Below are 11,986 nucleotides of genomic sequence, written 5' to 3'. Positions count from 1 at the left end.
CAACTAAAACCTTCAAGTATAAGCTCACTGTCATTTTTCTGGAAATACTTCTGATTATTCATATATATATATATATATATATATATATATATACATATATACACTGATAAGAATTGAGGTTATATAAGCTGTATACCAGTGTTTTTCCTCTCTAAGTAATTCCGTGTCTACAAAATTGTTACCATTGATCCAGTGGAGATGAAGCTTGGCCTTAAGTTTAACCAATCCTGAACCAGCATTACTCTAAGCTTCTAAAGAGGTTATCAACCAGCAAAGGCTGATCTAATTCCTAAGTAATGACCCACTTGAATTCATTTCTAACCAGTGTCCCACTGCTGTAACAGTAAGGCTTTATAGATCTTATGTTAACTGATGGACACAAAAGCAAGAAAAGGTCCAGAGGGAAGAATTGTTCAAACACAGGATCATGATATAACCTTGTAGACACACAAGGACATGAGAGCAGCTTAACAAAACTCACACATTCTCCAAACTGAAATTATGGATAACAAACAAATTGCCCCCTTCTTTAAAAGCAGCAGTGCAGATGTATACACTACCATTATGTTTTAGATTCAGTAAAATGGATAAAAAAATACCTGACTACTAAAATGGGTGAGAGAAAGAGACCAAGCCTCTCCTAGAGTCCTTGAGTGTCTGTGTTTAATATCTCCAATCAAATTAACCATGTAAATATGCCAAGCTTGCCACTGTATTGTAGTTTCTACTCCAAATGCGCAGAAGCCCCGAGAATGCGGAGCAGAAGTGTGACATTGTCCAAATGGAACAACTGTACAGTCAATTTTAGTTTGTACTTGTTCTAATTTTGCAATATTTTCAGGCTAAATAAAAAGCAGTTTCTCGATGCCTAATCTAAATTTACCCCCTCACTTGATGCATCACTTCATGCAGTCTTTGAGGGTGACATTTTGGAAGTATTTTGACATCCAAGGACATCTGTAAGTTTTAGTAGGTTAAAGTTTAAAGAGTCCTATTTAAGTTTCCAGTGAACAGATTTTTGAGCCAGATTTACAGCCCACCCCCATTCCCAAAAAAAACACTTTTAAATCTTGAGACAACAAACTAAAATAATTTTGAGGGGAAAAAAGGAAACAGTTCAAAAAACAGCTAAAGGGTTGAATAATTTATAAGGCTTTGTATTTTTAGGAATCTGGTTAAGTATCTTGATATAAATCTTTAGTTAGCAATTACTCTGCATTTGTCATTCTGTCATTTTGTGTATGTTGTGGAAGTGTGGTGCACAGAATTGTAAAAAAGAACAGCATAATTTTTTCTTGTGATATAATAGGGACATCTGGTGGCCAGCAAGACAAAGCTTTGCAGTCCTCAAAAGAAATAATTGTCTTAAATTGATAACAGTGCATGCAAAAGCTTTTAAAAAGACACAAAGAAATGCGGTGATCCTATAAAATGAAATACCACATATGAGTTTTCTCATACGAATATAACAGTGAACAACTGTTGACTTGTGCCCACACTCAAACCTTTGCTGCAACACTTTTATGATCACGGGGGGGGGGGGGTTCAATATCATCTTCCATTTCACAGCATTTTCTGTAAAACACGTTTGTGTAATTTTTGTCTTCACAATCTTCACAGCTGTTTATACAAATGACTGAAATAGAGTCAAACATAGATGCAGGGCGAGAGCTAGCAATTACCAAACTCCATGAATGTCATTTTCTGATTTTTACTCAGGATGAAACATGCATGTTATTGCATTTTGTCTGCTGATTATGTCTAATGAATGGCGTCAGGCAGGGACAGAAGACTGATTCAAATTCTTATTCCACATTTTTTCTCCAGTCTTCTTTTCTTCACTGCCTCTGGGTCATTCCCTCTAAGCAAACAGCAAATGAGAAAGGTGTTGTAAATTGTAACCCTTAAAAGACTCCCTGTGAGTGTCTTCAAGGCTGCGTTTCTGTCCCTCTCCTAGGTGAAACCTAACATTCCCATTCCCAAAATGCCAGTGCTAAATACAGTTCGTGGGGTCCAACATGCTAAATTGTAATTATAATTCACAACATATGGATGTGCTGGGTCACTGGTTGCCATGGATTCAGTTGAGTACCTCTACAGCTTTTACCAGGGGTCCATCGAAGGAAAGTCATGTTGTAGGATAAGAGCCCTTTTAAATTAATCTCTCTATTTCTTTTCCAGGTCATATCATAAGGAAGAAGAGGATGGATTAAATGAAAGAATATCTATATGACTTAATTACATTATACAGATTGTTTTTGTCCCCATTTTTTTTTAAATAAGCCAAATCCTACATGTGTAAAAATAATTTGTTCTACTCAAAGAAAGAAAGAATAGATGCAAAGTTGATGAGATTCTTTACAATGTGGGTAAAAATATCAAATAAAGCAGTGTAAATCACAATTTCTTAAACAAGAATAAACTAAAAGTGCGTCATTCAGAACTGTGACATCTTGTGAGCTGTGGAAAAGGGCCTTGTTTTTAAATCAGCACTGTGTAAATAATGCCAAGTGGTCAATGCAGTGTCCTGGAGCACCGTCTTGACTTGCGTCACTTTCTTTATAAACTGGACCGCTTTGTGTGGCACAGTGGATGTTCACCCGCTGCCCAAACAAACCAGGAAGCAACAGTGACGGTCAAGGTCTAAACCATTGAAGTACTGATTGTTTTTATACCAACATTTAGAAGTTTTAGTTTCAAATGTATTTTAAATATGCACTCAGAACTTATTTCTTTAAGAAACAATTAGCAAAAAAAGCTTTATTACACTAATGTATTTGTTAAGTAAAATAATCAAATAATGCATCATAAAAAAGTCAATGAAAAGGACTCATTTTAATAAGATTAGACTTCAACATCTACTGTAAGTTTATTCATCTGTGTTTCATCATTTCCAGTCAGACCTCCCTGATTTTTTTCTATTTTTGATGCTGTTTGCGCACTGCTAAAAATAAGACCTCTGCAAATATGGCTATAAATGAGACTTTTCTTTTTTCTTTGTCTTTTTTTATGTAAGATACCAAGTGGTGGCCATGTGTTCAGTTCTCCAACCATGATGATGTTAAAACAAACATCACCATGGAACAGATGCAGTCGGTTCGTTGCTGCAAACTGTGACAATTTGAACCCTCAGCAGAGTTATAAAAGCAAAGACTGCTTTTGAGTGAAGGTCAACACGGCTCTCACTGTGGGCCTAAATTTAGTGGTGTAGGATTTGACTTTGCTTACTGACTTTGGAATGGAAAGTTTAAAACAGCATTGACTATAAAAATTAAATTTAGCAGTTTTTTAAATTAAGCTTTAGTGAATGTTTATTTAGGTAGATATGATCCACCTAACTTGCTCTTTTCTTCTTACTAGGTTTTTTTACTCTGCAACCCAGCCACTTCCTCCTTTCCCATGCAGTCAAACCTTCCATATGATTGTGTCACTGCATTTGGTACGATGGTTTCCTTTCTCACCCAGCCATCATACAGCTTTATATTCTTTTAAACTAAAAAAGCAATAGTTTTACACTGTTTAAAAGTTAAGTGGTGGTTCAGTGTTTCTGATCCATCTTAACCTTCTCCCTGTGAACATTCTGTGACCCCTATAATGGCATCACATCAACTCCTTTTTTGCTGTTTCATAATTAACAGGCCCACTGATTAATGACGACCAAAGCTTTATATCTAATGGATTCTAACTGAGAAAAAGGCCATGTAGCCTATTACATGTAACCGAGAAGGTGAGATAAACTATCTTTTTTTTTTTTTTACAAGTACAACTTTTAAAATGTGATAAGCCGGATGTTGCACAAATCATGTGGGAAAACAGATGATAAAGCCTTACTGGAAGAGTAAAGCCAACACTTTTCTAAAGATACTTAGCAGGAACCACAGACTAACAAGTCAGATGGCATTAAATGAAAAGGAGCCTGAACTACTGACCGGCATCACACTTTAAACCCATTAGTACAGGAAGCTGATGAGTTCAAACTCTTCAATTTATAAGTGTTAGTTTGTTCCCAGGAAACATGGTTTCTTTCATTATTAAGATCTCATTTCCCTTCTCGTTGCAAAGTAGGGACTTTTGCTTACCTGGTATTGCATCTGAACATGGTGTTTGAATAACAAGATTTTAGTGTTTTTAAACTATGTAAAGTCAGATTTAATTCAGAACAGTATCGTATCTAAACAATATAATTTTTTTTATACTGCACAACAAATTTTAATCTAAAATAAGCATTCCTGGTTGAGTCTTAAGTTACTCAAGAGATCCTTCATCTGCACACAGGAAACCATGAAGTCTTTCAGTCTACCTTCACAAACATAAAAGCCTTTTGACACCCTTTTCAAATGCATCCTCAGGATTTTCCATACTGCAAGTTTTATTAGTGGAAAGCTCCATGTTGTGTCCATTCAATGCCACCCACCATAAGAGACAGTTGCTTCTGTCCTAATGATTCAGCTCATGTACAGTAGCATACAGCAAATAAACCCTGGGTGAGAGATTTGTGGTGGCCCCCCAAGATGCTATTTCCACTGACTGGCAAGAAAAGTGAAATGATAACTACACACCTTCACACATAAACGGCTGAGAATGCATTGTAAAATGTTATATGTGCTTTGGACATGCAGGAAACATGAGATGGGTCAGAGGGAAAGAGCAAAAAGAAAAATGTATAGTAGAGCAGCATTATCGCATGCATACCTCTTCCAGGTCATGCATTCTGTTCTGAGTAAACTTCAGAGCTTTAACTAGCCGTTTTCTTCAGGACACTTTAATTAAACTCAGCAAAAGCATAAAAAAGAAAAGAAGAAGCAATGAAATTCAAACTATGAAAACCAGAAAATCCCTAAAGTAACATCTGCAGTGCTTTAACTGCTTTGTTCTACTGTCCAATCTGACATTTTCCATTTCATACAGTAGTAGCACAAACAAATGAACTCAAAAGAAGAACAGAGCTAAAATTCCTTCATGTATATACAATGTGTAAGCCAAAAACAGAGAAATAAAAGCCTATTTTAAATTATTTGAAACCAAAAATATTTTAGCTCACAACACTGATGTTTTATCTCAGTGGAACTTTTATAACTTTTTAAGGGTTTTTCTTTAAGAGAGCACAAATCAAACACCCCTATCCCTGCTGTTCAAACTGTTCAAACTCTTTAACTTACTTCAAACAATGTCACATAAACTATCACACCGAATAGCATAATTCAATTTTAAAAAATCCCATTTTTGAGGTAAAGGAAGAGCTTTTGAACTCAGGTGGATTGAATTTAATAGTCTACATTATGTTTGAAATGTTAAAAGCATGTTTCCTGCTACGTTGTATATGTGATGCTCAGAACCAGACACTGTTTAAAAGAAGTTCAGGCTAAATTTGTGCTATTCTTCTGGATTTTATCCACCTTTTTGGATTCATAGGAATTTTCCAGATGGCTTTCAGGTGGTGAGAATTGTTACGTTTTAACAATGACGTTATGAGGAAGGGTTTACGAAACTGCTGAACTATTTTCTGATGTCAGCAATCATCCTATGCACTGTGCATTTTAAATTAAATATAAAAGATAACATAAATCCCCATGTGTGAAAGAAAATGCAACTCATTTAAAGGAATATGACTAAGAAGCTGTGTCTTCCTCATACTGTGCCACACACACTGTTAACCACAGATATCATTGTGTGACTTGCTTCACAATGTTGCAGGATTATCCACATAAACACAGTGAAGGCATCTCCTGTGTGGCCTGACCACATGGCAAAAAGCTTAAAACACCACAGCAAAGTCCAACAACAACAGCTAGCTAGAAAGTTAAAAACTTGTGTTGATCCTTGTTTAAAGAACATTGTATCAAGAAGCAGAACTGAAACGTTTCCTACCACTGCTGGATGAATTGCACTTAGTAGGAACACAACAGATGACTAAAAAACACAGTGTTAAACCTCAATGCAAACTCTTGTTGCTACAGACCCCCCCTCTTGACAAACATAAAGGACAAAGAAAGACTGGAAACCAGACACACACACAGAGAAATGCCTCCTCTGTGTGTTTCCTCTATCCTTCTCTTCTTTTACTATTCCCTTCAAGGTACCAACTACCCACTACTTCTCTTTTTCTCCATCTCCGTATCTATCCACCTGTACGTCATCTTCTATAAGTTTCTCAGGGGAAATATTTCACAGATACCATGAATGTGCGTATGCAGACTTCCCACCTCGTTCCTGAGAGATATCACACTGTGCCAAGCTGTAACACTGGAAATAAGTTTATAACATTTTCCAGGATGTATTTACATTGTAGGTTTTTTCATGAAGTTAATAATGATATATTCAATTTTAAAACATGAGAAATTAGATAATCTAGGAGAAAAAAAAATGTTTTTAAGTAATCAGTCAATAGCCCTGTTTTTCCCAGAGATAAATTTGATCAGACTTATTTGGCAGAGAAGTAGAGGACCATGGGAAATGATCAGCACTATTTATTTTGTGGATCCAGCTATTAAGGACAGTGATGAGAACAATACAATACACAGAGAAGAGGTGGTGAAAAGATGAGTTAAAATACAGAATAGTCAAATGATCTATGTAAATGTATCAGGGGCAAGCCATATATATATATATATATATATATATATATGTATGTGTGTGTGTGTGTGTGTGTGTGTGTGTGTGTGTGTATAATATGTGTGATGTCATGTCTGGTACAAACACCCTTGTCTCCCTTTCAGCAGTAGAATAAAGGCAGGAACATACCCAAGAAACGGAAACCAAGCCAACACAACAAAATTATTTGAACAGCACTGAATGAAAATTTTGTCAGAGCTACCCACCATTCACTGGAATCAGAAGTTATTTAGAGCTGCACTAAGCCTCGTGTCTTCCTTTTTACGTAACTGAGAGAGACAGCACACTACAAGTTTTCAAAAGATGTTGATATAAGACTTTAAATTGGATCCAACATATTATTCAGAGCACACAGCGTGATGTGGTAGTGGGTCATAAATTTTCCAAACTTGACTCTGCTGAACCCAAGACATTTTAGGAACAGACAATAAATACAGAAATACCATTTTCTAATGGAAAAGGTTAAGTCTTGAATTTCTGCAACTAGTTTGTTTTTTGTTTTTTCTATTAATGTTGGCAAGCCATCATAGTGCAAGTACAGCAAACCATGATATTACCACCCTCATGCCAGTGAACTGAAGTTCACTATTTTCCTCTTCTTTTAACATTGGCCATTGTGGCAAAGAATGTTTGTCATCTCTGTTAGTAGCTTCAGCAATGCTGTCCCATCAGATACAAATTCAGTTCAATCTCAAACATGCTGAGACTGATCATTTTTATTTTCAACATTTTAATCAGGCAAAAATGCAAACAAAAAAACATCAAACAAAACAAAAAGCAATCAAACTCATCTTCTGACAGGGAGAAAGGGCTCCATTGCTGTTTTAGCAGGTTCATGAGTATTTAAAATTGTTATATATAATATATAATTTTCGGCCTACCCATACTGAGGTAGATAAGAAGAAATTAGGGGCAAATCTCACAGTGAGGTAATTTAATTCTCTGTAAATCAGAGCAAAAGTATTAAACTTTACATCTGTGGAGGAGTTTAATTTTGGATAAGTATGGCTGTTCTGACCCTAGCTACTTCATTACCTCTGGCCAAGACACTGACCTCCTCTTTCATGGCCCAAAAAGAATTGCATATAGATGATGGAATTAAAAGCATTTGAATGTGAGTGAATGGGTTGAAGAAAAAACACGTAGTAAAACACTTTGCATTTTGAATTAAGCTAAAGTTAAATGGTGTTATGTAAGTGCCGACCACCAAATATAGTTATATTTACATGGTTTTAAAAATGAAAGCCACACCTCATGAATGAAACTCACTGAACATTTATCTTTCAGTGATCCGGTCAGCTTTTCTCTTTAATCCATATATTTATGCTGTATAGACACCAGCACACTCCTCTGACCAGATGTGTCACCCCCCCCCCCCAAACACACACACACACACACACACACCCTTTGAGCTACTGATGGTCCAGAGTTTCCACTGTGTAGCTATTTAAGGAAGTAGAAACAATTCTATTGGGAATAACATGGACCTCCCAGGAAGGGTTCAGTGAAATAGGTTAAAAGGGCCTAAAATAAGGAAACCAGCAGGCTGCATGTAATTGTATTAACAGCTTGAACTGCAAAAGGAGAGTCCTCAACACACTGTTAACTCCCTACAAGCACAATGTGAAGTTTGTGAAACAAAATAGCTGGTAATGGTGCAAGTTTATAAATCATAATGATTAAATATAATTTTGATATCATGTGTATATTGAAAAGGATCCAAGATCCTTTTCAAATGTCCAGGATTTCTTCAAATGTAAATAGATCATATAGGTTGAAGTTTCTCATGGGTATGGTAACCTATTTGACAGGATCTCGCAATGAAATGTGACTCTAATCTTCATCCAAGTCTCTGTGTGATCTCTTCTGCATTCCTTCCTTTTCGTCGTCATGGTGCCAGCAGGACAGCTCTGCTGTATATAAGGTCCCCCTCTTCTGAGACCCGAGCCAGAACGACAAAGAGAGTACAACCTTCTGCTACACCACGGAGAGGAGCAAAGACTAAACCCTGAACTACGGGATTATAAACAGCCCCAGTTAACTGATTTGAAGACAACTTGTGTATATGTGTTTTTTTTATTTCAATCTGTATAAAAGGATGATGGCTAATTGTTTAGATAAAGCCCTTTTTGCTTTCTTCATTACAGCACAGGTAAGCATTATTCTCTCTATGAAGATTTTTTTCATTAGAAAGTATATAGAGTCAATATTTAAACTTATATTGTTACTAAAATTATTTTCCATACAATTAATTAAGATTAAGACATGACATTGCCTCTAATCACATTCAAAAGTTTTAATAGCATATAATTGAAGAGTATTTGAATATATCTTAAATTTGCTTTAACTGATGTATTGGAAAAATGCAAGTTATCCACTTTTCACCAACATAGGCATGATTAAGCAAGTAACTATCAAGACATTTCAAATTTAGTTTTCACCTGGTTTTTGTATGTTCAGTTTTGTGTAGTAGTGTAATATTTAATCCCACTCATGCACAGCTACAGTAGTTATATTGATTTGTTGTGAGAAGATGAGATTCTCACCCATGTAAAATGCAATTTTTTACTCACTCTGCCTCTACTACTCTACTACTTCCACTCAGGTTTTCACACTAGCTTGGTCCCAGATGTGTCCCCGGAGATGCTTGTGCCCCAAGGAGCCCCCCATGTGCTTCCCTGGGGTGCCCCTGATTCTGGACGACTGTGCATGCTGCCTGGTTTGCGCCGGCCAAATAGGGCAGATTTGCTCTGAGATGAACCCATGTGACACACGCAAAGGTCTGCAGTGTGACTACTCAGCTGACATCCACAAGAGGGCCGGCATCTGTACCGGTGAGTGGGCTCCTGTTAGGGCGGGTAACATGTTTTATCCTGGTCAGTTATTAGTGACTTCTATTTCCTTTGTTGTAAAAATAATAATCCTTTCTCCTGTGTCTCCTTCCTCTAGTTAATGTGGGAAATGTGTGTGTTTTGGACGGTTCTGTCTATCAGAATGGCCAGACCTTCTTTCCAAGCTGTAAATACCAGTGCATGTGTCGTGATGGGCAGGTAGTCTGTGTGCCACGCTGCAACTTGGATGTCATGCTGCCTGGACCAGATTGTCCAATGCCACGTAAGATTCAGGTGCCTGGAGAGTGCTGCGAGAAGTGGGTGTGTGAGCCCCAGCCTGAAGCTAGTGCACTGGGAGGCTTTGCCATGGCTGGTGAGTTGAGAGAGAGGAGAGAAAAACAGAGTAAGGGATGAGAAGTAAGGAGAAAAGTCAGCGATAAAGACTGTTGTTTAAGCTTAGAATGTGTAAGAGAAATGTGAAAGGTTACTCTTTTCAGCCAAAGCATAGACAAAAACATGTTAAGGAAAATTCAAATATTTTTCTTAGAACATGCTTTCGAAACAGTGATTAACTGGGGCTAGAAGTGATCAACGTTTTTTCATTTAAGCTTATACAGCTATTTATTCATCCTCTACCCCTTTTGTCCTGTTACATGTCCTTCAGCCTTTCGTCAGGAGGAAACGGTGAGCTTTGATGGTTGGGACCCCAGCTTGAACTGCATTGAGCAAACCACAGAGTGGGGGGCGTGTTCTCAGACATGCGGCATGGGGGTGTCCACCAGGGTCACCAATAAAAACGATCAGTGCGAGATGGTGAAGCAGAGTCGGCTGTGTATGACCAGACCCTGTGATGAGCAACAGGAACAACTGACACAGCTTGCGACAAAGGTACTATCTATTTTGTTTTATGTTTCCTTGATTTAACTTATTTACATGTTATTTATAAGTTCTTTTTGGTCTGCAATAGCAGTCTTTTCTAGAGCAATACACTGTACTATATGTTTATCATTATATCTCCCAGCAGAGAGGCAGTAAATGCCAGAGGGTGGTGAGGAGTGACAAAGCCATTCACCTTTCCTATAAGAATTGCACCAGTGTCCAAGCCTTCAGGCCTCGCTACTGTGGCTCCTGCACAGATGGCCGATGTTGTACCCCTCACAGAACCAAAACTGCCCTGGTCGAGTTCCAGTGCACCAACAGTAAAACCACCAGGAGGCCGGTCATGGTGATCCTGACCTGTGTCTGCCACAGCCACTGCCCTCGAGACAATGCTGTGTGGCAGCCATCAGAGCTGGGATACAGCAGTATGAGAGTATAAAGTTTAGAGAATGATCATAATGATTCTATACAGTGCAGATCATGGCTGATGACTGCAAATTGTTGGCTATCTCTACTATATGGGTTGCATTAACTCAAAATTTTAGATTAAACAATCTACTACAGTACGACTGTTAATACTGTACAGTAAAGAGGCCTATGATTTGTGACATTTCACAGCAGGAAAAAATCTGATGTCAAACTTGTATCTCTCCTGGAGAGGGATTTAACTGCGTAATATCCTGTGGACAAATCAGTCTTATTTTAGCAATACTGAGAATAATCTAAGCACTTGAACTGTGTGGTGTATCCAGCTACCCCGATTCTGGAGATCAAGCAGAGATTGTTGTAAACTATTTACAACCAACTGTGCTGAAAAATTGCTTATTCTTTAGCTTTTGACCAGTCATTGAGCTGGAATGTTATTTTTAGTTTGTGAATGAGGATTGTAATACACCTTCTGCTCAGGAGGTTAAGTAGTTGGAAGTTAAATTGTTGCAGGTTTGTGCAAAATACAACTGTGATGGAAGAACGACTAAAATCTTAAAACCAGAGCATTTTGTTCAGCCTAAATTATGAGACTGCAGGGTTCTGCAAAATAATGTAGCCTATAGATTCATGAATGTCCCATTTGACTTAAACACCTTGTGCTATCGCTGATGAAATAAAAGAGCAGACAAGGTTAATAAAATAAATAAATGAGGCGATCTGTAAGTTTTTTTGACTCACACTGCCATGAAACTTCTCCAAGTGCAGGACACATTTTTTAAATATCTGAACTGTGTGCTTTGACATGGTCCCAAACAGGCTCAGCCTATGAGAGAGGGGTCACTGTGGTGTTTTAGTGCCAGTTCTAACATCTGCCTGAAATCTTACGCAAAATACACAATCTGTACACGCCCATCAATTAATGTAAACGTGTGGTTTAGAGGGGAAATTGTGTTTGTGTTTTATGTCCCTGTTTGTTAAAAGTAGAATACATAACAGCTATTTTAATGGTAGCTTGTTTGACTGAGTGTGTATCAAATACACAATTTTAATCATGAAAACATTTGTATATGTTAGTATATGATGTATTTGTTTTTCTACTTTTATTATACTTCACTCTGTTTCCTTTGTCTGTCAAAACAATATGTCAACATTTGAATATTTGAAATAAAGTTGTATTTTTTACTTAGATGCACCATTCTTTTTGCTGTGATAATAAAAAATGGTAGCTAGCATGA

At 37.3% G+C, this 11,986-nt stretch overlaps 1 protein-coding gene across 2 annotated transcripts; it reads left to right on the top strand.

The window, feature by feature from the left end:
- Positions 1–8,521: 8,521 nt before the first annotated feature.
- LOC121642463 (CCN family member 3-like) lies at positions 8,522–11,879 on the top strand. Of its 2 annotated transcripts, none has more exons than XM_041989222.1 (5): positions 8,522–8,764; positions 9,218–9,446; positions 9,562–9,816; positions 10,108–10,331; positions 10,468–11,879. In XM_041989222.1, exons 1-5 carry the CDS (start codon positions 8,678–8,680, stop codon positions 10,759–10,761), a joined length of 1,089 nt encoding a protein of 362 aa, XP_041845156.1. In that variant the 5' UTR covers positions 8,522–8,677; the 3' UTR covers positions 10,762–11,879. The 2 variants fall into 2 exon arrangements, with proteins under 2 accessions (XP_041845156.1, XP_041845155.1); XM_041989221.1 differs by having other exon boundaries at positions 10,465–11,879.
- The last annotated feature ends 107 nt before the right edge of the window (positions 11,880–11,986 follow it).

This window comes from Melanotaenia boesemani, chromosome 6 (genome assembly GCF_017639745.1).
Source record: "Melanotaenia boesemani isolate fMelBoe1 chromosome 6, fMelBoe1.pri, whole genome shotgun sequence".
Lineage (NCBI taxonomy): Eukaryota > Metazoa > Chordata > Actinopteri > Atheriniformes > Melanotaeniidae > Melanotaenia > Melanotaenia boesemani.
The sequence above is the reverse complement of the archived record's forward strand: the minus strand, read 5'-3'. Positions and strand labels throughout refer to the sequence as shown.